General features: G+C 41.9%; 1 protein-coding gene across 1 annotated transcript in view; it reads left to right on the top strand.

The window, feature by feature from the left end:
- The window catches only part of LOC137283628 (endoplasmic reticulum magnesium-transporting P-type ATPase-like), a 71107-nt gene extending 51470 nt beyond the window's left edge, over positions 1-19637 (top strand). Inside the window, exons 19-29 of the mRNA XM_067815221.1 lie at positions 487-570; positions 8694-9254; positions 10616-10715; positions 11670-11778; positions 12839-13013; positions 13676-13921; positions 14850-14986; positions 16345-16448; positions 17017-17110; positions 18112-18279; positions 19425-19637. Of these exons, the coding sequence (XP_067671322.1) occupies positions 487-570; positions 8694-9254; positions 10616-10715; positions 11670-11778; positions 12839-13013; positions 13676-13921; positions 14850-14986; positions 16345-16448; positions 17017-17110; positions 18112-18279; positions 19425-19497 (1851 nt within the window). The 3' untranslated portion in view covers positions 19498-19637. The remainder of the gene's footprint in view (positions 1-486; positions 571-8693; positions 9255-10615; positions 10716-11669; positions 11779-12838; positions 13014-13675; positions 13922-14849; positions 14987-16344; positions 16449-17016; positions 17111-18111; positions 18280-19424) is intronic.
- The last annotated feature ends 6739 nt before the right edge of the window (positions 19638-26376 follow it).

Raw genomic sequence — 26376 nt, 5'->3', positions numbered from 1 at the left:
CTGCAATGAAAACACAGTATGTTTATCTTTATCTGCTGTGACTCTTTGTGAACTCTTTGGTGTTTGTAATTCAATACTTCACTTAGTGCTATGACCAGTAGCAACAACCCATGCTTGTCGTGGAAGGTGACTAATGGGATTTGTTGATCACTGGATTGTTAGGTTCAAACTCGTTTATGCAGGGATCACTGCCATTTAGCTAGACTATTCCTGAGTGCATGTTAACCAACTTACCAACTGTTTATGCTATATTCAACCATGAATGTGGAAATTAATCAAGTCTCATTGTCAATATGAGATTATGTATCACAGTCAACCTGCTGTGAAGCAAATTGTATTAAAAATTTGATGCACATGTTCTGTTTGATCTGCCTTAATTCTACAGATTTTCTTATATGTTGGGCGAGACATTTGATAAATGTGTCATCAGTGTTTATATGATTAACTGTTACCTTATTCTTATCATACATTTGTTTAACCTTGCAGGAGATAGTGCAGCTGATTGAAAAACTTGAAAGTGCTTGCATAAGATTTGTCCACTTTTCAAAAGAAAATGAGCTGCGCAGCAGGGTAAATATTGTTACAGTCTCTGTATGAATTTGTGAGTGTTTGCTGAGTTGATATTGAGAAATTCATGGAAGATCATACTAATGTTGCTGAACTCATTATGTGAGTGAGTGAGTGAGTGAGTGAGTTTTCGTCGCTTTTAGCAATTTTGCGGCAATATCACGGACACCTGAAATGGGCTTTACAATTCTTTTTCAGAAGAAGTCCTCCTTGGGGTACATATAAGCATTTTTATGTCCATTAAAAATCCCTACGACAGTTGTAACTATTTTGATAATAAAATATTTACAAAACAAAAAACTCGTTTTTGTCTTGTGGGACCACCTTTACAGGGCCCCCCAGGCCCCCTACAGCCAAGAGCAGGTAACTCTGGCCGTCTACCTCGCACCTCACTTTTCATGCTGTCGTTCGACTAGAAAGACGTGTGTGGTCCATTTAGATAGTTTTTGTGCTATCTGCCTACGGAATTATGAGTGAGAAAGAGTCAGCTACTGTATGTATGGTTCCTTTTCTTTCGCACGGGCGTTAGTTGGAATTTCTTGGCTGAAATTTTCATTCATATATTGTTGTAACTTTGCCGGTCGGGTCCTATCTTCCTGTCATGTGGCAGGCAAGATGGCGGTCTTTATGGCTTCTTTTTAGTGCGGGAAGTGTTTCGCTTGCGTCTCACTTATTCCTACGTGTTTCTTATTAGTATGTTTTACGTTCTAAGATGTCTTAACCCATTTGTTCTTGTTTCAGTCAAAATGGGGATGTTGGTTTTTAAGACTTTTCGTCTTTTTCATTGCATTACGCACTTGTGTGTGCACACTTGTTATTGCATTTATCCGCTTATACTTTCTTGTTTAGCTGGGTTAATGTATTTTGGCAATTTATTATCGCCCGTGCGTTTATATTTTGCATATTGTGTGTTCAATTGCGTATGTTTTCTGTACATCAGTTACCATTAGTTGGTTCTGATTGTTACAGTTTCGGGGTGCACCCAAGTCTTGGGTCTAGGCTCAGGCACGGGTGCTGTCCCTGTGGGAATCTCAGATCCAAGCTACGGCTCTGGTGTCGTTTTCCCAGCTGGCTCTAGGGGTTTTGCACCAAGCACCGGCTCGGGTGCAATTCTGCTTGCCGGCGCCGGTCCATCGGGTCTCGTACCGTTGGTCACCGGCAACCTAACTGGTGGTTCTCGAGCACCGGCTTTGCCGCCTGCCTCGGTTCCGCTCAGTGCATCGGGTGTCCCTGCTTCGGCAGCCGACCCCACAGGGTCTCGACACCCTGGTTCTTCAATGAGCCAGGGGTAGGCGGACTCGGACATCTCGGCTCTTCTGGGTCTGTTGTCCTTGTTGACGGGTCCCTTGTGCGTCGGGGTTACCGGCAACCTAACTGGTGGTTCTCGAGCACCGGCTTTGCCGCCTGCCTCGGTTCCGCTCAGTGCATCGGGTGTTCATGCTTCGGCAGTCGACAGCACGGGGTCTCGGCACCCTGGTTTTTCAGTGAACCAGAGGTAGGCCGACTCCGACAACTCGGCTCTTCTGGGTCTGTTGTCCTTGTTGATGGGTCCCTTGTGCGTCGGGGTTACCGGCAACCAAACTGGCGGTTCGAGCACCGGCTTTGCCGCCTGCATCGGTTCCGCTCAGTGCATCGGGGTCCCTACTTCGGCGGTCGATCTCACGAGGTCTCGACGCCTTCTTTTTTCGGCGAACCGACGGAGGCCGATTCGGAGCTTTTCGCTCCGTTCGTCCACGGGGCAGGTACGCGAATGGATCGCGGTAGCACTGACCCGATTCCACGGAGTTTCGTCTTCCTGGGAAGTGTTTACTCCGTGCAGGGTAGCCGAGATCAAGGGGCTGTGCCGCAGGTGGTCGTCCCTGCGGACGCCCCCGATCCCGCGGAGTTTCGTCTTCTTGGGGAAGCGTTTGCTCCGTGTAGGGTGGCTGAGGCTCAATTGCCTATTTTACCTTCACTCCTCAGTGAGGTAATTAATCCGCTCCTTTAGGGTAGCCGTTCGCGGTTCGATCTCCCGGAGCTTGACCGGCTACTTGATGGGGGACGATGCGCTATTTGACCCTCCCGTTGTCGACGAGTGCGTGTACGCCTCGATCGCGCTTGGGGGGTCGTCTGGCCACTGCCAGGCGTCGGCTTGTCAGGGTCGCCGCTTGCCGCTTTGTACCTCATCGAACCAGGTGTTGCGCTCGGTTTCCGCTCCTTTGAGGAGCAATATCGGAACGCCGTGCAGCAACTTAAGGTTGCGGTGCACTCAGCCTACCTCTCTGTCTTGCAGAGGCAGGTGGTGTCGCAGGAGGACGGGGACGAGGATTTTTCCTCGTCCACGTTAGAGCGGCAACTTACGGAGGTGCATTCACATTTGACGTGCGACTCAATGGGTTCACGAGTCAGATGATATATGCTGTGATTGGCCTTCGTAGGTTATGGCTGTCGCCAGGTATTCACCGGCTACACAGCAGGCACTGCTGTCTCTGCCTTTCCGACTGGGCTTGACCCTGTTCCCGGGGGCTTTGACGGGAGTTAGTGAGGCTGCGGAGGCCGTTAGTCAATTCAAGGACTCTTAAGTCTTTTCTTGAACAACCCTCCACCTCTCGCTCGCGGCCTTCGGTCCTCAGCTCAAGCTATCCTGCGACTCAGTCTAAGGATGCGCCGAAGTGGACTGCTCCACTACAGGCACGGAAGAGCAAGGGCAGGGGTAAAGGGGGCCACACGCCACAGTGGAAGCGAGAGCTTACTCCTTTTGCCGGGATTCGCTGCACTCCGGTGCCGAAGTCGCCGGAAAAGGTGGCAATCCTCCGTGCCGAAATTCAGTCTTTACTGGACAAGGCAACTATAGAGATGGTTCCATCAGGACAGGAGACTATGGGGTTTTACTCCACTTATTTCCTGGTAACCAAAAAGAACGGAGGGTTCAGACCCATTCTAAATCTCAAGGGTTTGAACAACTTGATAGAGGTGCCGTCTTTCAAGATGGAGACACTGAGGTTAGTGATCTCGTCTGTAGAGGCAGGGGATTGGCTTACGTCAATCGACCTCAAAGACGCATACCTCCATGTGCCGATGCATCCCGAGTTCAGGAAATACCTTCGGTTTTCCTTCGACGGGGTTTGTTATCAGTTTCGTGTGCTCCCCTTCGGCATCTCCACAGCGCCAAGGGTGTTCACCAAACTCATGCTAGAACCAGTTCAGGTCGCCAGGGCGCAGGGCAACTTTTGTTTCCCGTACCTGGACGACTGGATCCTCAGAGCGCTCTCCCAACACCTAAGTCGAGAATCCACACAGTAGGTGATGGATATTCTCACCAGGCTAGGTTGGGTTATCTATCTTAAAAATCAACTGGTGCCGAGGCAGGATCTGGTTTTCTTAGGGGCGAGGTTCGAGACAACCCGAGGGGTGGTTTCTCTGTCCCAAGAGCGCATTTTCAAGGTACAGGGCATAGTGTTAAGGTTCCTTCAGTCCCATATTGCCTCAGCACGGACGTGGCTTCAGTTGCTAGGCAACATGGCGGCGACGGTGGACATAGTCTGGCGTGCACGTCGGAGAATGCGTTCCATTCAGCAGGCGTTAGCACAACAGTGGTCCCACTCGGAGAGCTACGAGAAGAATCTGGCTATTCCCCAGTGGTTGATACGTCACTTGCGGTGGTGGACAGATACTGGGAATCTATTCAAAGGTTTACCTCTGATGACCCCGGTACCGTCGCTCACAGTTCAGACGGATGCCTCCCTCACAGGGTTGGGGGGGATGCGTCCTGGGCGACCTCACGATGTCGGGACTATTGTCCGACCAAGAGGCGACCTTGCACATCAATGTGTTAGAGTTGAGAGCTGTGACGTTGGTGTTCGAACGCTTCGTGGATCAGGTTCGAAGCCGAGTGGTTTGTCTAGAGATGGACAACCAGACGGCGATGTCCTACATTCTGAAGCAGGGCGGCACTGTGTCTCCGTCGCTCCTTCAGGAGGCGTGGCAGTTTTCTACTATGGTGCGATCAGTTCAGCATACAGGTTATGCCTGTGTATCTCCCAGGGGTCGACAACGTGCGTGCAGATGCGCTCTCACAACGTGTTCTGGCTCCCCACGAGTGGTTGCTCGATCGGGAGATATTCGGGATTATCTCCCAGTTGTCTGGGTCGTTCTAGGTGGATCTGTTTGCCTCTGGAGTGACGAACTAGATTCCGGGGTTTTTGTTCGCGGATTCCTGATCCGAGAGCGATTGCCGCCGATGCCTTCCAGCGGGACTGGACGGACAGGGTGGTGTCGGCGTTTACGCCAATTCCCCTGATTTCCAAAGTTCTGTCTCAGCTTGCCACCCAACCAGCGCGGCTACTAGTGCTTCTCGCACATCTGTGGTCGTCTCAACGCTGGTTTCCGGTAATACTCAGGTCGCTAGTGTAGCCGCCGGTACTATTACCGCGGCGACCGAACCTACTATCCCAGGACGGCCAGCCTCACCCCAATCCCCAGGATTCAGTGGGTGGCCTGGCCACTGTCCGGAATCGTCTCCAAAAGAGCGGAATTCCTGCATCAGTTGCAGACACAATTCTGGCTTCGTGGACGGATTCCACGAATGTACAGTGTGAGGATAGATGAGCCTGTTATGCGCGCTGGTGTGGAAATAGAGGGATTCTCGATCCCTTTTCTTCGACTGTAGTTGAAGTATTGGAGTTCTTACCGTCTCGTTTAGAATCTGGCTTAGCCGCTTCTACGATTCGAGGCTACTCCCTGGCTATTTCAGCCTTCCACATACCCGTTGAGGGTGCCTTGTTGGGACATTACCCCCGGGTACAGCGTTTTCTTGCAGGCGTGGACAGACTGCGTCCGGTCGTGAAATTTGTCTTGAGTATTGGAATGGTTACCCACTCCTCTCGTTTATGACTTGGCCAACCCGTCGTTACAACTGTTAAGTTGGAAAACGACTTTTTAGTGGCGGTTACGTCTGGTAGACGTGTTAGCGACTTACACGTCATGTTTTCAGACCCGGATCTTACTATGTTCCATAAGGATCGGGTTAGCATTCGCTTACCGGATTCATACCGCCCAAAAAAATTCGATCATTCGCTCTGAATGACCGCGCCTATCGATCTAACTGGGTGCATGCTGCCTGCGTCGTCTGATAATACATACCGTAAGGTTCGTGTATTAGACGTTATGAAACCTCTTAAAGTTATTTTAAGAGAATAGCCTTGCTCCGTACGGAGAAACAGCTATACTGAACATCATTGAAAATGCACCACCTGTAAATTTTGAAATAAGGCAATAGAATCTTTTGGAAATGGAAAATTAATGGTGGGAATTTTGATAATAACACACTAGATCGTAAATAACGCTCTACAGTAAAAAACGGATCGTTCGAACACATCATCGAACACATCACATGAAAACAACAAAATTCATGCACATCACACATGAAGGGCACAAATTGCATGCAGAAAGCATGCTGTTCAGGGGTATAAATGACCTTCGGCACAAAACCGTTCTCATTTTCGCAGTACTTTCGTAAGTAAAGTTTTTTCGCCATGCCAAGATTGTCACCAGAGGAACGAGAACAGGCCTTGGGTATGTTGCAGGTCGGCGCTTCAAGCAGAAACATTGCACGACGATTTGGGTGTCATCATTCGACCATTCTGAGGCTTGCTAACAGATACCAACAAACAGGAACCAGCAGGGACCGGCAACGCCCAGGTCAGGCACGTGTTACCACCCCTCGTCAAGATCGAGACATTGTACGGCGCCATATTCGGGATCGAACCTTGCCCGCTGCCAGAACCGCCAACGCTGTCCAGGGTCGACGTGGTTTGATCAGCGCTTCCACCGTCTCCGCCGTCTCCGTGCGGCAGGGTTACGTTGTCGACGCCCTTACGTTGGACCCATCCTGACTGACAGGCATCGCCGTGAACGCCGACAATGGGCTGAACAGCATCGTGTGTGGTTGTTACGACGTTGGCATGGTGTGGTGTTCTCCAACGAGTCACGTTTTCACTTGCGAAATGCTGACGGGCGTCTACGGGTATGGCGTCGCCGGGGTGAACGTTATCATCAGGATTGTGTTGTGCAAACCGATCGGTGGGGTGGAGGCAGCATTATGGTGTGGGGAGGGATAAGTTATCACCACAGAACCGCTCTGATTGTTTGTCGTGGCAGAGTGAATGCCGTTTACTACCGTGACAACATTCTTCAGAACAACATCGTTCCCTTCTTTCACCAGCATCAAGATCTGCACACATTTCAACATGACAATGCACGAGCCCACACTGCACGTGTTTCGATACAGTATCTGGCTAACAACAACATTCCTCTACTTCATTGGCCTGCATTGTCACCAGATTTGTTACCCATCGAACACTTGTGGGATTACATCGGCCAACGCCTCGCACGTCGTCCGCAGATCAACAACCTTGGGGAACTCGACAATGCCTTGCAGCAAGAGTGGAATGCAGTGCCTCAGGACTTTATTCAGAGACTTATCCGTTCAATGAGGAGACGTTGCACAGCTTGTGTTGCTGCTAACGGGGGTCATACACGCTACTGACTTTCCATTTTGACCCCATCTTTATTTCATTGTCAGCTGCATTAAATCTTCACTGTTTTGCTTGATTGTTTTTTGCTTCTTTTCTTTATCAAACAATGGTCTACACAAATATGTAAAATTTACATAGATTGCTCACTTCTGCTCTTAGAAATCCACAATTTTAGGGGTGGTGCGTTTTCAATGATGTTCAGTATATTTTGCTGTTGTGGTGGCGGAATGGCTGGCTATCCGACTGATACACAGACGGCATCCCGATGGATTGTATCGGCAGGCTGCAAGGTCTATATACATAAAGGCTTATCTCCCCAAAAAGGGGTTGTCAGCTCACTCAGTGAGAGCAGTGGCCACGTCAGAACCGTCATTACCAACTGAACAGACACTCACGAGAGTGTGCTCGGTTCGGTCAGTCAGTTCCCTGAAGTAGACAGAATAGTTCTGCTCAAGCTGATTAAGCTTTGTTTGATAACTATATCTGTTTGCACTTGGTGTTGGGTAACTATCCATTCCCATTTTATCGGCGGTGATATTTGGTGATGGTTTCTTAGTCCCGCCCCCTTTGGCTGGGTGCCTTACTTTCCTTTCCATTTCCCTGCTTAGCTTGCTAGTGCGGTATGGACAAGGTTCAGTTTGGCGAGTGTCCCGTACGTCCAGGTCTCCAAACTTTGATTTGGGTGGGCAGGGTTTCTCATTTGGGATTTCCCAAATTCTAGCCAATGGGCATGTAAGCTTTAACAAGCGGGTCCTCAGCTTTGTCACGCCCCCGCCTTGATTGACATCAGCGGTCAGGTGACCAGGTCGGTGCCTTTTCTATTTCCGTGTGATTGTAGATTTGCACTTCGATCGAATGGACTGTTGCTGTCAGACAGAATACCACTCCCAATTGCTTCTCTTCGGGAGTCTGTTTAATGCTTATATGTACCCCAAGGAGGACTTCTTCTGAAAAAGAATTATACAAACCTGTAGAGGTTATGAATTCTTTGAAGAATGTCCTCCTTGGGGTACGGCCACCCGCCTCCCCTCATTCTGTCTGATACGTTCAGCATGAAAAGTGAGGTGCGAGGTAGACGGCCAGAGGTACCTGCTCTTGGCTGTAGGGGGCCTGGGGGGCCCTGTAAAGGTGGTCCCACAAGACAAAAACGAGTTTTTTGTTTTGTAAATATTTTATTATCAAAATAGTTACAACTGTCGTAGGGATTTTTAATGGACATAAAAATGCTTATATGTACCCCAAGGAGGACATTCTTCAAAGAATTCATAACCTCTACAGGTTTGTATAAATTGTACCCATGAGGGGAATCAAACTGAGGTCTTCGGCTCGACAAACTAATGCTGTAACAACTGGGCTACTCCATTGACATTTTGCTTCTTGACGCTTGAGACATGAATCTAAGGTTGCATTAAAGATGAGAAAATTCAAATCTAGGACCTGAAATAAAATGTAACTTGGTTATTAATGTTGACCTTTCATAATGATCAGTTTTCAAATGAAAATGTGCTAAGTTAGTTTCAGGAATCTGTAAGCATTGTTTACAACTGCTGATGGAATACTTTCCCTGCAATTGTGGAAGAGCTGTCTCTTACATAATATGTTCTGTGGCAGGTATTTTCTGAGAAGATGGGATTGGAGGCAGGCTGGAACTGCCACATCTCCCTCATGTCACATGACAACTTTAAACTTGAAGGCAACATGTCCGGGCCGGAGTCTGTCTCCCAGCGCCCATCTCACCATTCCAGCCGCCATTCCACCGAAGATCTTGCGCGCGACACAGCTGGTAATGTGGCCTCTAAGGCACAGTCAGCAACTGATGCAGTGTGTTCAAGAAGCTACAGTGCTCCCAGCATAATAAACCTGGAGGAGACGCAGGTGAAGTTTGATGTGGACAATATCTCTATCAAAGAAGACCAGTGCACCGTTACCATCAAGGAAAACTCCCCAGTGGTAGTGTCCGGGGACAGGGAGGCCCATGAGGAGGATGAAGATGAGGTGGGAGAGGGGGAAGGGGAGACGCAAAGACTCATGTCACCGAAACGACAACGGGGCTGGAGTTCCAGTGATGATGATGCTGAAGGAGAGACAGATTTTCAGTCTGACAGTCGCTATACGTCCAGTTACGTGACTGACAACACTGATGACAGTCTCACTGGGGCGCTGGATAATAGGGTGAGTCAACTGCATTGTTACAGAGGGGAAACTGCAACATTCAGATAATTCAGTGTCAGCTTATGTCATGCAAAAAATGGAAGGATTACAGAATAGCCAATAACTTTCGCCATCTCTGAACACTTTAGAACAGCAAAACAATGTGTGCAACTGAACTGAAATTTTTAGTACTTTTCTGTCTTAGTGTACTTCTTATCTTAACCTTTGGATATCATTACTATCTTCATTAGGGTTAGTATAAAGAATGTGGTTAAGGTTAAGGTAATTTTTAGGTTAGGGTTAGGTAACTTTCCCATGCGTGTTCACTCCAACTCCCAGAATCCATAGCTCAAATTTTTCAAACACACAGTGTATAATTGTTATTTGTGATAACTTAGTTTTCATTTGAAAATTGTTAGTAAGTTTTACAAATAGGAAGTCACCCCAAATAATCTGATTTGTATCCCAAAATGGTTATTCTTTATTTTGATGCTATTTGTTAGAATTCTTTATAGATCTTGCTTCACTATACTAGAAGTGCATGTGACACTAAAAATTATGGCTAGTAGGTATCTGGTATTCTGTAACTGTACCTAAAACATGTGGAATCGTCATCTGATGTATTGGTGCTCTGTTCACATTCATGGCATGAACAGATTTTATGTTAAACTGTGTATATTGTATCCAACATTCAATGTTTGGATTTCTTGCTCATATTTATTTGCACTACAGATAAAGGGAGGTAATCCAAGTCATAGACTTGAAGTATTGGACTTTTTCTTATGTTGTTTGACCTGTGCCAGAAAGTTAAGTTGTTTTTTGACAGTTCTCAGGATTTTAGGGTTTTAGTTATCATCTGAACTGTGATGTCAGTGACAAGATAAATTGCATTGTCACACTCAAAAATTTGGTGTTACACATGAAACTTTCAAGCACATCATAAACGAGAAAATACAGATAGAAATTCTGCCAATTTGTGATCCTTGGAACAAATGTAGACATAAAGCACTAGAAATATCCATATTTTTCCTAATCCTCTCTGATACTTCCTGTGTATCTAGAGAATATAGGGACAGAGGTGTCTTTTCAACCTTTCAATGGAAACCAAGATAAGCAATAAGCATGAGTCAGGATAAGTATAAAATAACAAACTTGGTCAATGAAATTTTGAAGTTTATGATGAAATATCACAAGGTTTGATGATCTACAATTTTTTTGTGTTTTCTGTTCTGCTAGGCAGTGCTTCTTATGAAGACTGTTAAATGCTCATGGTAATGTTTTTCCTTGAGAAGTAATCAAAACATATTTATTTCAATGTTGAAAGAATGCATTGTTACACAACAAACTATGGTTTTGCACTGTCACTCATATGCTTGATGCAGGCAAAGCTTCCAAGAGGTATTGAGAATATCCGTCCCCATCTGGCCAGCACCGACAACGTCCCCCTCCTTGTCAACCTCTTCACTGACTGCACACCTGAAGGTACGGAAAGTGAATTGTTTCGTTTTCAGGGGTATTGAGTGAGCAAGTGAGTGATTGAGTTGACTGCTTAGAGTGAGTGAGTGAGTTAAGTCTTATGCTGCTTTTAGCAATATTCCAGTAATATCATACTGGGAGACACCAGTAATGGGCTTCACACATTGTGCCCATATGGGGAATTGAACCTGGGTCCTTGGCGTGATGAGTAAATGCTTTAACCACTAGGCTACCCCACTGCCACTTGACTGCTTGGAACAGTATTTCAGTATGGTGTTGGCTATCAGTTTTTCTATGGGGAAAGGCTGACATAATGTAAGTTGAAGACTTTTTACTTAGATCCTGTACACTTGGGGATAGTACTTACAAACCTGTATTAATTAATGGGATTTACAGGACTTGTGGCATGCTTAAGGGACATTACTCTGCCCAAAGAATTGTAGCTTGCATGACTGCACCATCCATGAGTGAGTGAGTTTAGCTTCATGCCACACTCAGCAATATTCCAGCTATATGGTGGTGGCCTGTCACTAATCGTTTCTGCACCAGACAACCCAGTGATCAACAGCATGAGCATTGATCAGTTGGGATATGATGACATGTTTTGACGAAGTCAGCAGGCTTGACCACCTGATCCTGTTCGTCACCTCTTACAAGCATTGGTTACTGAAGATCATTGGTAGCTGTGAGTCTATGATTTCTCCATCTAACACAGCTAATTGATTGTGGTTCAGAAGGCCCTTTAGAATTCTTAGATTTCCAAGATATCAGCTGAAAACTGCATTTTGTGAATATGAAGTAGCTTGGTTTGTAGAGGTTTTACAAGCAGATATTTTAGATATGATATGAATTTTCAGTAAACTGCACGTTTTAATATTGAAATATAGAAATAATATGAAGTACATTTTTCCTATCATTAGATTATCACAAATAGCTGAAATTCTGTTGTTGTTTTGACAGCCACCCAGGAAATGATGAAGATCATGCAAGAGAATGGGGAGGTGGTCCTGTGTATGGGAAGCTGTGCCAACATCCAAAACACGCCACTCTTCCTGCAGGCAGATTGTAGGTGAGTGTTCTGGAGCAGATTGTAGGTGAGCACACAGGTGTACTGGAGCAGATTGTAGGTGAGTATTCAGGTGTACTTTCGCTGACTGTAGGTGAGTGCAGGTGTACAAGGACCATTTGTAGGTGAGTACACAGGTGTTTTGAGGCCGATTGTAGTTGTGTACACAGGTGTACTGGGGCTGATTGTAGGTGAGCACACATGTGTTTTGAAGCAGATTGTGTAAGTACACAGGTGTTCTGGAGCATATTGTAGTTGAGTACTCAAGTATACCTTCTCTGTGGGTGAGTGCACAGGTGTACTGGGAAAGATTGTAGGTGAGTACACAGGTTTACTGGGGCAGATTGTAGGTAAGTACACCAGTTTACTTGAGCTGATTGTAGGTGGGTAATTGGGGGTACTTTGGCAGATTGTAGGTGGGTAAATGGGGGTACTTTTGCAGATTGTAGGTGGGCAAATGGGGGTACTTTGGCAGATTGTAGGTGGGTAAATGGGGGTACTTTGGCAGATTGTAGGTGGGTAAATGGGGGTACTTTGGCAGATTGTAGGTGGGTAAATGGGGGTACTTCGGCAGATTGTAGGTGGGCATGCATGAGCATGAGTACTCAGTTGTTCTCAGGCCGATTTATATTATCGGCAAATGAACCAGTGGCAAATGGAAAAGCTTAATTACACTTGAGTGCACACCCACCAGCTCTTACTGGGTTTGGTATCGTGACTGCTTCATTTCAAGGGAGGTAAGCCCAATTACAAAATATTGCACTTTGGATTTGCGATTATATGCTTATAATGTTGCTTCTTTGTTTTTTCGTAACCAGCAATGCATTTAATATATGATGAGTAAGTGCTAACTGTGTTTTAATTATGTTTGCTTTTTTGGTTGCATGTGACCTTTAAGTAGAGCACATTGTATACCGAACAGTTTTTTTCATGTTTTTATATCTAAGACATAAACATGAATGCTTATTTTTATGTGATTTCATTTTTTTAAACTTGAATTTCTTTTGCTGTTCTGTATTAATATGAAAAAAAAATGAAAGAAAGCTTCCTATGTTTATTGCAGTTTCTCCCTGGAGCCTCTCTACCCACAAGTGTGTGCCAAGCAGCCGGTGATGGCAGAGCCATGGGATGAGGAAAAGCCCACCCCCATGCAGATAGCCAGTGCCCTGATCAGTATACCCTGCCCACTCTCCTTCAGGAAGGATGACAATGTCAGTCTAGTACAACTCATTGCAGAGGTAGGTTGGCATAATGTGCATTGTGGCTTGAAAAAACAGTGCAGGATTTATTGCCTTATAAGTGGATGTTTCCACAGTCGTTGAAAAGCAACACATGTTTTGTAACATCACAACTCACAAGCGATCTCCATCACAACCAAATAGAGCTTTACAACCTGTCAGTACCCCTTCTAAGCTCATAATTAATCTGGTGTGAAGCCCATTTCTGATGTCCTCCATTGTGATATTGATGGAATATGGCTAAGACTCACTAGATTACTCGCTCACTCATAGGTAATATTTAAAATTTTCTTTTTTTGTTTTTAACATTCCACCAATATTTGTATGTAGTGGAAATATTCTGAACAGTAACAGTCTATTTGATTTCATCGAGACCAATGAATTGCTCACCAACACAAAATGTAATAATTGCATCAAACCCAAATTTTGCACATGAAGTTGACAGACCAACACTGATGATTTGTCCAATCTCCCCCATCCCCCTTCATAAAATATTATGAAAATATAGCACTTGCTGTTAGAACAGCCAAACTGAGTTTTGCTGCAATGATTAGATTTTTTGTTAGTAAGCAATTCATCAGTCTCAAATAAATAAAACGGGCTATACATGAGTTTTGTTTCAGCAATATAAACGCATAAATACCCACCCCTGTGTGCTTCAGGCTCGCCACTTCACCCAGGCAATGAGGAACTGTTTCTACCTGATGTTGTGTTTCCACCTGTCACTGACCTTGACCCAGGTTCTAGCCAGCATGCTGCTCCTGCCCCCTACACTGGACACACGCCACCTGCTGTGGCTCCTCCTGGTGGTCGTTCCACTCCTCAGCCTCACTCTCATGGGCAACCCTGTCGACCCTCGCATCATGACGGTAGCCACTCGAAAAAACAAAGACCATGTCAATGGAGAGGTGAGTCCAGTCTTCCTGTCACATATGAGAATTGATGTAAATCTGCAATGGAAGACCCCCAAGACCACTGACTGTTTTTTGTGCTTCGCTGTTCTGATATCAGTCCTATCCATAATACTAAGGTAATAATTATCCCCCGCAACACGTTTTGTGGGAGGTATTAAAATGCACCCTCTCTGTCCATCTGTCTGTGCACATTTTTCTTTTCCATATCAAAATTCTGAAACCATTCAATATTTCACCAAACTTGACACATAGATGGGTCTAGTGGTGTACTGGTGTCTTTTGATAGTTTTGGAATTCTGAATAAAATATTTTTGGTGTCTCCATGGCAACAAGTGTGACTCAGACTGGAATTGGAGGTAATGTAGGGGATATTGATGACTGTGTCTTCTTGTTTGTTTTATGCCCTTCCCTTCCTCTTTAGATTTGTTTATGTATCTCTGTAGAAACAAACAGATTTCAAAGACAGTATGTTTAATGGAAGTTAAAAGGCACAGTTCTTTCAGAGGTCACTTTAAGAAAAGCACTCTGTTGTACAAGGATTTCTCATGGTGCTGCACAGCAGTGCTCCCAAGACACACTAAACATATTTAACTGTGGATATTTTAGGTCATTTGGTACACTAAATGTGAACACTGATCTGTTGAATAAAATCAACCTCTGTTTTTCTGATCAGCTTTTCATTCACTTTCGCCTTTCAAATTGTAATCTGTCAGCCAACGAGTTTGTGATGTTTATGAATATATTCTCTGATCTAATGATTTATGAAACGGTCTTAATATAAGTCTTGAAAGATTGAATATTGTGTTCAACAGGCAGAAATTTCTTTCCATTAAAATGGTTCAATCCCCCTCTAAGATTGAACAATGTTCTTGGAGATATTTTATAACAGAGAATATGAACCGAATTCGTCCATTGATTTCAGATGCTAGGGCAATATATCGTGCAGTTTAGCCTGAGGTTCCTGCCTTCTGTGATAGTCCCCCTGTTGTGCTATGGCCTGACCCTGTACTCCTTCTGTAATAGGACCACCAACGTCACATGTGCTGTATATACATTCAGGTACGTACTATGTCTACAGGTACTTGTCTATTTTTAGGATCATCACCAACATCACATTTGCTGTCATACATTAAGGTACGCACTATGTCCTACACATCTATGTATATACATTCAGGTACGTACTATGTCTACAGGTACTTGTCTATTTTTAGGATCATCACCAACATCACATTTGCTGTCATACATTAAGGTACACACTATGTCCTACACGTATTTGTCTCTTCCAAGGACCATCACCAACATCACATGTGCTGTCATACATTAAGGTACGCACTATGTCCTACAGGTACTTGTCTATTCCTAGGACCATCACCAACATCACATGTGCTGTCGTACATTCAGGTACGCACTGTGTCCTACAGGTACTTGTCTATTCCTAGGACCATCACCAACATCACATGCTGTCATACATTCAGGTACGCACTATGTGTCCTACAGGTACTTGTCTCTTCCTAGGACCATCACCAACATCACATGTGCTGTCATACATGCAAGTAGGGTCAGTGTCCTACAGGTTCTTGTCTAGTCCTAGGACTCTTGCTGTCACATGTGCTGTCATACATTCAAGTAGGGTCAGTGTCCTACAGGTTCTTGTCTAGTCCTAGGACTCTTGCTGTCACATGTGCTGTCATACATTCAAGTAGGGTCAGTGTCCTACAGGTTCTTGTCAAGTCCTAGGACACTCACTGTCACATGTGCTGTCATACATGCAAGTAGGGTCAGTGTCCTACAGGTTCTTGTCTAGTCCTAGGACTCTTGCTGTCATATGTGCTGTTTATACATTCAGGTACATACTGTCCTATAGGTGCTTGTCTAGTCCAAGAACTCCCATCATCACATGAGCTGTGTATGCATTCAGATAGGCCGTGTACCCTGCAGTTATTTGGGCAAACACAGGACCACCACTATGATGTGTTTCACAGATACTACAGGCTCCTACTCTGATCTTTATTTCATTGCTGTGCATGATCTGCTTCCTAAGCTTGCTTGATATGAATTTTCCAAACAATGCCTCAGGGAATGAAAGCAATCAAATAATAAAATATAATGCCAGAATATGATACTGTCTTGTGGAAATGACTTAAGAAACAACCGTGTAGGTGGACATCCTGTTTTTTGCCTTGAATTTTGCCTTGAGGGTGTCCCAGTGATGATTTCCAGACAACTAGGAGCCTAGAAACACATCTCAATTTTCAGTTGATTCTTGTGGAGAGGAAATACATTTTTCTTCCAGGATTAAACATAGCTGAAACCATAACTACTGTTGATGTTTTTCAAATCTTGCTTCATTTTGAAAATATGATACCAATTTCAGAATTATCAAAGCATTTATGTGGAATATTTGTTTTTTGTTTCAGTGATGATGGAAATCAGACAGTTTTTCATAACTGGTATGAGAAATACTCAGGAGGAATAATCCTTGCTCAAAACATATTTCTTTTCCTGCTTGTATTTTACTTTGGTGAGTACAGATGTGGAAGGGGCACCTGCTTAGTATGAACAGTGGCTTTATCCTAATTCTGCAGCAGATCAGTAGAAAATCCAGAACATGAATTGCTCATTTCCCCAATTCATCTTTATGAAATTACATCTAATGCTGCTGTGTTATTGCGACTTGGAACTGGCCTGAAATAGGAGTAGACTGTAATGCTTCATTATTCATAATTTCTCTGAATACAGTGTTAGAATTAGACTGCAAGATCTTCCTAGAATAAACCTTACCCTTTGCAACAAATTGAACAAACAAATGTTTTCTCTTCTCAGTTTGCCTTTTTTGAGACAAATTCAGTTGATATCACATCAAGACTGATAATATCCATCTGGTATATTTATATTGAGTTGATATATGTTTATATGATGTAAGGGTGTTTGGTTATGTACTTAGCTTAGGTTAAATAGATTCTTTGTTACTTTTCAATGACCTTGTGACCCTTTTGCGTTTCAGTAAGGGTGTTTGGTTATGTACTTAGCTTAGGTTAAATAGATTCTTTGTTACTTTTCAATGACCTTGTGACCCTTTTGCGTTTCAGCCTGCATATCAATGAGCTTCGTCCACTGGTCAGATCACCTATGGAAGAAGCTTCCGTTTACAAATAAATTGTGGTCAATAGTCACACCCACTCTGTAAGTAGGTATTGCAGTTTCTAATTGTGTATGGTTGTTCATGCAGATTTTTCTGTGGTGTTTGGGCATTAACTGGCAGGAATCTTGTGATCTCATGACAATGTAGTTACATGGTATCATGGCTACATACTTACAGGAATCTCATGACTGGGCCTCATCTTAAACTGTTATGTATCTATGGGTCTTTGTCACAAATATAAAATCATATATACTCCCCCATTTTAACAATGATTGGTGGAAACCTAAGGACTTTCGGAACACCATTAATTTGAAACACATGTCGTTTCAGTGTGCGACTTTGTTGATGATATTCTATGTTCCTTCAGTGTTCTTTGTTGCTCATGACATTTGTCCTACTGACTCGACCACAGGTATTGACAAGGTTGTCAAATTAGACTGCTTTCATGGAATGCCAGTAGTGAAGAAGGGGCAAGAAGTAGCCCAGAAATGTCGTGTTAGACAATAAGAAGAAGTTGCCATCAATACACTCGTCTTATTGATTTATTACTGACATAAGCGATCATTGTTCTGTGGTCATGTTCTGATTTGCCCTTGGGAAAACCACTTATGTCTGGGATTTGACACTGCATCAAAATAGTTAAAGGACAAGGTCAGCAGTAGTGTTCATGTACACCTTCCAAGGTGTGGAATGTTTCCTGACAAGTTGCCACAATGTCAGTTGTGTTTATATTAAACAGTCAAGGTCACTTTTGAGGTAGTTATGAAAAGTGCTTTATCATACTTTCTCTAGAATCTGGTAAAAAGATTACAGTCAGTTAACCTTCAATGAACCTACAGTTCCATTTGTGTCAAGGGAAGTATGGCACATGGTTTGGAAACATCAAAGGTCAGACTCAGGTTCAGACTGCTGTCATAAAGCTGGAATATTGCTGAGAGTGACGCAAAAACAACATACTGACAAACTACAATCAATTCTTAGTCTACAAATATGTCTGATTTTGATTCAGTCAGTTATAATCTGACCATATTTTCTGTTTCAGACTGCTAGCCCAGCTGGTGTATTTTGTGGGTGATGTGGCATTGCAGTATCGGAGTGCAGCCTTCACTCTGCCACTGTCTAGTGTCCACCCTGCCGTGTGGGCGCTGGGGTTAGGCTGGCCAGTTGTTATCATCACTATCAATGAACTAGTCAAGAGAAGGGAGATCAAGTAAGTTAGTCATTGGATAAATTTTTCTATACCCCATGTTTGACACCTGTTTTGTGAGGATGCGGATTCAGGTATCTAAGGGACATAACTCTTGACAGCATGATGTATACTTGTTGGCCACACAAACACAGAGTATATTCAGTGAACACCACCACTTACTATTGCCATAATAAATTTGTGGGGTTTTGGAGGTCTAAAGTTTAAAGTTTTGTTTAAACAGTGTCTCACTTGTGCTTTAGATTGCTTGTCAGGAGTTTTTAAAATGGCTAGTAGAAGCCTGAATGTAGCTACTGAGACCATACTGTCTAATGAATCGAAGAACTTCTTTTATTTTGTGAGTGCGAAAAGAGAATATGTACGTAAAGGATGACTGTGTTGATACAATGAGGAAACTGATAAACAGGGCTATTGCATTGCTGTTAGTTGGTGTGTTATAGATATTACGTATGAAGCTTAGCAAGGGTTTGACTTCTAAAATAACCCTGATTATCGCTTCAGCGAGTGAGTGGGTCAGTTCAAAATAAAAGTTTCATTGGTATTAAGCCAGCGACATAGTAATGATATCAGGTTTATAACATATTCAAATCCATAATTACACATAGGTACCCACTAAAGCAAATTTTGCTGTACATCTGGCATCACAGTATTATCAGTACACAGTTAGCACCATACCTATGTACAAGTCAGGTGACACATCTGTATTTGTCATCTTCAGAGCAATACTATGTTCAGTTCAGATGGTCCCAGGTACAGTAGATCAATGGCCTCACCATGTCACAAGTGTAAGGTCAGATTGGAGATGTGTGATCTGATTGATAGATTGTTGTTGTTATTCCTGAATAGTCAAGTCTGAACCAGACAATCCAGTGAACAACATCATGAGAATCAGTCTACACAGTATGGATACGATGAACTGTGTCATCCAAGTTAGTGAGCCTGACCATCCAATCCTGTTAGTTGCCCCTGACTAGCCTGGCAACCTGGGCCCCTGAAGACCAGTTTTAACCCCGATCTTTACAGGCCCAGTCAGATACGAGATATGCCAAGGTGGTTTTGTACTATGCATTATTCTTTAGCCGTATACCTCTGTAGCAGATGGTCAATGTGTATGTTCCGGTTATTAGAGAATATATTTTATTTTTCAGATTGGCAGTGCGGCATCAGAAAAGGGCACGGTTAGATTTTGGAACCAAGTTAGGAATGAATTCTCCATTTTGATGCACTTGTATAGGATTCCTGTCGTGCGTGACCACAAGCTGCCAAACATCTTTCACTTCCTATCATTCTGTGTGAACAATTTAGTGATGAACAGTATTTATTGTCAACTATTTAAGCAACACATTTTATCCATTGTTTTGTTATGACTCATTTTGTATTCAGCCTGGGAGAATCTTTGAAAACACTCTGTGTTGCAGGTGTTCTTAGTTGTCTGTATGTTATGTATTTTCATTCAGAGGACTCCTGGACCTCGTGGTCCTTGTGTCTGGAAGTGTCTGATTAACTGTCAATAATTAAAGGCAAATAATGATATTGTCACCTGTTAGTGTGGAATAATTGTGTTTCTACAATATGCTTTCACCAACATTTTTACGATAATACTTTCATTTTGTGTAATTGAATTCTCAGTTTGAAAACTGGCTGTGTAGAAGGTACTGTTATTTCTATACTTGAGGAATACCAACATGTTAATGGTAGCGATGCTTGGTGTATCTTTGAAAAATGAATAGTGAAAGCATTTTAATGATGATTATCATGATTATCAAAGAGAAAATTATAATATGTTGTATTGGTGATCATGTAAATGCTTTTTATCCATCAATAGGTCTCCACATGGAGTACTTATAGTTAGTTCTTTGTTTTCCATGTGTTGATCATGCACACATATTTGATCATATTCAGTTAGTGAGCATAGGAGTGTTTCAGGTGCTCCACTTATTCTAGTATTCAAGGCCCAGATTTTCGAAGTTCACCTAGTGCTAAGATAAATGTAAATTAATGTTAATGTAGTGCACTTATGAGTAATATCTTAACGCTAAAAGTGCTTCGAAAATCTGGACCCTGGTGTCTACAGGAATTTATCTGAGGGTCGAAGTATTTCTGTGTTAAATTTAGTAAAATGAATATATTTTGTAGTACATGTATTTCCTTACTCCTTTGTAAGGGATTTATCTGGACATGCTCAGAGGTTGATATTTGGCTCAAATCTGCACTCAAGGGTGTTAATGTGCAGAAATGGAAAAAAGAACCATTCAAATTTCCCAGTTCATATAGTCCCAGTGACCAATAACAGGGCTCTGTCGAGGTGATTTGTATGTCACTGATAACAAGTAGATTATCGAAGGGTAGGCTTGAATGCTTAGTTTAACATTATTGCATATAATCAATGTTGGGATTTCGATAAAATTCATGGACAATAATGAGGACTTAAATGGCTTTATTTACTGTTCAACATTGACTTCAGTTTTGAAATACCTCTTACTTTGAGGAAATAAGTCTTACTTTTAATAAAGGTCCTAGCTTTGGAAAAAGATCTGGTTTGCCTTGCAAAGGCAGTTACTTTGGAATATGAGATAAATCCCTGATCAAGATATGCTTGAACCATTTCCATTGTTTATGCTATTGGTAGTGTTTTTACATCGGGGAGGGGAGGGTGAGTGTAACAATAAAACTGAACCCACTTTCCATCTGTCTATATATACTGAGGGAAAAAATACGGGATCACCTGAAAGGACAAGTGTTCCTTTATTGTTGTTCAGGTTTCTTCACAAGTTTTGTATTGCATAGCCAGCGAAGAAACCTGGAGAATAGAAGGGAGCACTTGCGCTTTTATGTGATCCCTTATTTCTTACTCTCAGTATATATACATAGTGTTAATATTGATGACCCCACTTGACAACAACCTCATGCTTTCTCATAACATTGACTCTTGGCAGTGAAATTTCTTATTTATCTTTGCGGAATTTTAATATCTTTGAGCACTTACATCAAGAACTAGTGCACTATGATGCATGTTCTATTTATTTTGGAAATGTGCTTCTCCTCTGGTCTTGTTCAACTCAGAGTTGGTGCTCGGGAAGGTATGAGTCTCCGATGTATTGATGCTTTGTGAATCCATGTAACACTTAACATGCATTTGTTTAAGCTTTAAGGTTGCACTGTTTTTCAAAAAGTATTGTGTATCAACCAATCAGCCAAATTACCATGACTCGCCAACATAGGAACAAGAGGAAACATGCAAATATTTAGAAAATGGAAGAACGTGAGTTTCCCTTTTGTGAATAAAATCATCTTTGTGATGACTAAGAGCTACCTCTTGCCTTATGAAATGTTACTAAAGGATTATAAATATTAATGTTGCCATCTATAAGTAAGTGTTTTGTATTCATGCTGAGTTTATTGTCATCTGAGTGAAACACAAACAACAAATCACTAGTTAGCTAGTTAGAAAATAGAAATATTTTATGCAAAAACAACAAAACTCAAGTAACGCGATATGTATCATTTATCATGTCTCAACTGTTACTGTGAACAAGGTCTTGTGACAGCTCTTGTGGCTTTGACTTGATGGGAGTCCACTGATATTTTTAAATCATTCATATTATAGTACATTCTCCGATATAATGCTCATAATTAATAGCTTTTCAAACACATATATTTCTGAGTCACACTGAACACTTTCTACATTTTCAAACGGAGTGTTGATGTTATTTTTGGAAGGTACATGTATTATCATACCTGGCTGAAGATTTTCATCTTGAATTCAGGCCTACCATACAAACGGTGAACAAATCATCAAAACTGAACTAACAGGGGACCAAATTGTGCAGAGCTGCAAACCTGACACTGGGATGTATGAACATAGGTTTAAAGCTTAATACAATAGGGGGTTGGTGCACTACATCCTGATATCAAATTTTCAAGATTTCAAGACTGTTGGTGACGAAAAACATCATTGACTACAGTCTGTTCGTCCCCCCTCGCCGCCATCTTTGATGATATTTATGCTGTTTCGGGATGCTATGGTTGCCGTTTTTGGATGATGTGACTGCAGTTTTGTGCACACGGCAACTGTTCTTGGGCGCTATTGTAGCTGATACGCAAGTTTTGTTGCTATTTCGAACAATTTGTTTTCCATTACAGGGGGTTTGTTTCAGTTTTAGAGGACAATGTGGCAGTTTCTGGTGATTTTTGTTCTGTTTTGGTGTACATGAGTTCTGTTTTGGTGTATATGAATTCTGATTTGATGATTTGTGCACCGTTTGTATGGTAGGAGAGGAATTGTATTTGTTGTGCCATAGTTCCTCATCATGTACTGTAGTGATTCTACACTGTACCCTGTGCCTTGTGTACCTTCTGTTGTGATTGTTGACAAATGTCCTGTGTACTTCCTGTTGGGCAGAGCAACATCTGAGGCTGAAGTGAAATTTACTTCAGTGTGATGTGTTGTATTCTGCTCTGTTTTATTTGAAAAGATATGTTTTACCTTTGTGGAGATTCCTGGTTAGAGTCCCTAAGCAATAGCTGTTTTGCTGCACTTGGTGTCTAAATTGATATTGTTTTCAGGCACGATAACTTAGTTGATTGTGTGGCATCCTGCCTATGGGCATTGTCGATATCTCCTGTGTATATGTTCTGATAAGTCTCCACTATACCCTGAATGCATTTATGACCCAATAATTTTATTACCTCCCTTTTCTGGCTCCGTGTTCTCACAGTGGCCAATCAGCCAGTATTACCGAGATTGCCAGTGTCAACAAAGGTAGTGGTAGCAGCTGCAAAGGTTTGTTTGCAGTGCGATCAGATTTGAGGGAAATGATACAAACAACAGGTCAAGAATTTTAAAAAATATATGCAAGATATCCTTCTACCCCTGTATCATTTGTGTTGCCATGTTTAATCGGTTAGATAATTTATAAGCAAAAGTGTCTTGTGTGCTCAACTTTCTAGCGTAGACCCCCGACTGGATAAAAAGCCAGCCAAAGGAGGAAATAAAGTGGTAGATGTGTACAGGGTAGAGTTATCAGAACGTATACCTAGGAGATTATTGAAGATGGCCCCTGAGTGTGTAGTCATCATGTCCTTGCCTTGTTTGTTTGGTCCTAGGTTGATTATTTTCAAAATGCTGTCAATGAGCAGGATTGTTGATTTGTTTGGATTTTATACATAACAGAAAACTTAACTGAACAAAACCGATTTTAGTTTTATGGACCTTTGGTGAATTGACACCTCTTGATATTTTACCTATAAATTTATCATGCATCTACATGCATTTGTGTAGATTTTTTATAAACTTGGATACATGATATCAAAAAGTAAGTCTTACGCAAATCATTTTTTTTTCATATTATTTCTTTTTGAAATTAGAATATGTTAATCATTTTCAATCATTTATAATGTGAACAAAGTACTCCATGCGTAGTGACTTCATTGTATTGGTTGATCCTGAACTGATGACTGAACTAATCAAAGAAAACGATGCGTTAAATTCAATTTTTGTAACCACTTCTTGGATTGGTTGTTAGAAACACAGTCAATTTAAAACATGTTTTGCATTTTTGAATATGTCAAAATGGTAGACTGTCACACATGCACTGTGCCTGGGAACCCGTCTTGTTTCTGAATTAAATCTGTGGTCATCTCACTGACAAAGGTTAACAGTGGGGTTGCACCTGAGTTAGTTTAAGGCTATTACCTCTAGATAATTTTCAGTGAATATTTTTATTTTACTCATGGAATTTCAGTAAGTCATTGCATGAACAAGCAGAGAAAGGAGTTCCCTTTGTTGATTTCATTTTCCAACTATGTTTTTATTGTGCTAATAATAACTAGGTCACAAAATGTGTTTATCATGGAAGGTGATGTAATTTTGTATGTCTGAATATTTGTAAAGTACTTGTCAGGTTTATTTACAATCTCATATCCTTTGATATCCCATACAAACAACAGAAGTTCAAATATCACTGTGAATTTATGCTTCTGTATCAAGACATTTTCATGTTTTTACTCCAATCTTACTGCAATATTTTCCTGAAACTTCATATTAGAAGTCATCCCCAGTAGTCTATGCTTGCCGCAAGAGGTGACTTGTTTGGTTGAGTACTTGTGCTTGATGACTGTATTGAGTGACATCTTTCTTTGCTGGTCACAATATCAATCACAGGTTTGTCTGGTCCAGCCAGTTCTTTGTAATGTTGTTCAGCTGGAATATTGAGTGTAGAGTAGACATCAGGTGAACAAATCATTGAGATGTGTATTCAGTATCTTTAGCTGAAGCCTATGTTTCATACCGATGAGAGGGCTATGAAACATGGCTGTGAAACGTAGGCTTCAACAAAGTATTTTTCTTTCTCTTGACATGTTATAACCCACAATATCCTATCAGCTCAGCACAGGTGCTTTAACCTAGAGTATTGCAAGTAAACGTACCTGTCTCTCCTTGAGAGTCCACTCTGTTTAAACCAGAATTTTTGTGTGATGGGAAGATAAAGCTTTATACAGTGATTTGTGGTATGGCTGGGATGGGTCCATATTTTCCATATGACCCCACCCTGTATTACCCTAGCAGGATACTCGTTATGTAAATTCCTGACATCAAATTTGTAAGAATTGGCAATACATTCTTCAGCTTGAAAGCTAAAATATCAAGTTTTTTTAATATCTTAACCATGTATTATATTCAATTATGTCTAATTCTTTAAAGACAATACAACCTTTTAATTATGAAACAATAATATTTTATATTAATTTATCTACTAGTCACATGATCACAGTGGATATGGGTATAGAGATGGGTGCCCGTACCATCTGGGTTACCCATCCCAGCCCTGGTTTGTAGAGATATAATTGTATAGTAGGGTGATTGCTAAGTTATACTGGCATTATTCAAAATATGATTTCAAGAGATTTAACTGCATGAGAAACCTGACCTAGAAATGCTCAATAATTAAAATGGTTGTGTCAAATCTTTTGGATGGTTTTGTCTTTGAATCCAAAGATCAGTTTTTCACTTTGCATTTACATATTCCAAAGGCTAACACCATACATCTTATACTGTGTCCTCATGATTGGGACATGATTTATAATAATCCTGACAGATTATTTTGCATGCTTTGCTGTGGAGGGGTAGCCCTATGGCAAAAGTGATTACTTGACATGCCAAACACCCGGATTCTATCCCCAACTTGGGTACAATGTGTGAAACCTATTTCTGGTGATGCCTCTCTTCCTCCCTGCCCCATGACATTGCTGGAATATTGCCAACAGCTGCGTAAAACCATACTCACTCACTTTGCGTATCTCAAAAGCACCAGGCAGTTATCTTTCTTTTTTTAAACTTTGTTTTAACTTTTTTCCCCAAACAACTTATGTTAAAGAAAGCACCCATTAATCTCATACCAAGAAGGATAACATACAAGCACACTAGTCACTGTTTATGCTGAAGAATACTTTGACCATTAGGTACACGCTGTTGGTTTTGCATGGAAAAAGTACATGCACTCGATATGAAAACCTTTGTCAATAAAAGTTCCTGAATTGGAAATAGAAATGCCAAATTACACTCCCTATTTTGCTTTTTGGACTTTAGTCCGTGGAGACATTAATACTTAGTTCTCAAATGCTGGTAATTTTAGGTAGCCTCTTTCAGGAAGCTCTATACAACAACAAACTCATTATGTTATCTCAAGTACTGATGTTGAATCAGCACTGTGCCTATTTGTGGACAATAATGATTGTAATGATTCAGGGATTGATCTCATTAAGTAAACAATTTTCTGATGAAATCTTCAATCAAGACATGATAACCTTCAGTCCTTGTGACAGTAATTAGTATGTCTTGCATCTAGGAATTATAATGTAACCATTATGTATGGAACTATGACCCTTGTATTCATGGGGGTTTCATTACGTTTAATTAAGATATTCAAAGACCAGCTTTCTTATCATCAAACTCATCCTCTAGGATATACATAATACCACGGTTTCATGTTTCCACAAGTACAGAAGTACAACTCATGGACCTGGATTTCACATGGAGACCTACATAAAGAGCACTGTATAGTCAGTGCTGAACCACATCAATAAATTGAAGCCAAGTTG

Source organism: Haliotis asinina, chromosome 5, assembly GCF_037392515.1.
Source record: "Haliotis asinina isolate JCU_RB_2024 chromosome 5, JCU_Hal_asi_v2, whole genome shotgun sequence".
Lineage (NCBI taxonomy): Eukaryota > Metazoa > Mollusca > Gastropoda > Lepetellida > Haliotidae > Haliotis > Haliotis asinina.
This window is presented reverse-complemented; position numbering and strand designations above follow the sequence as displayed.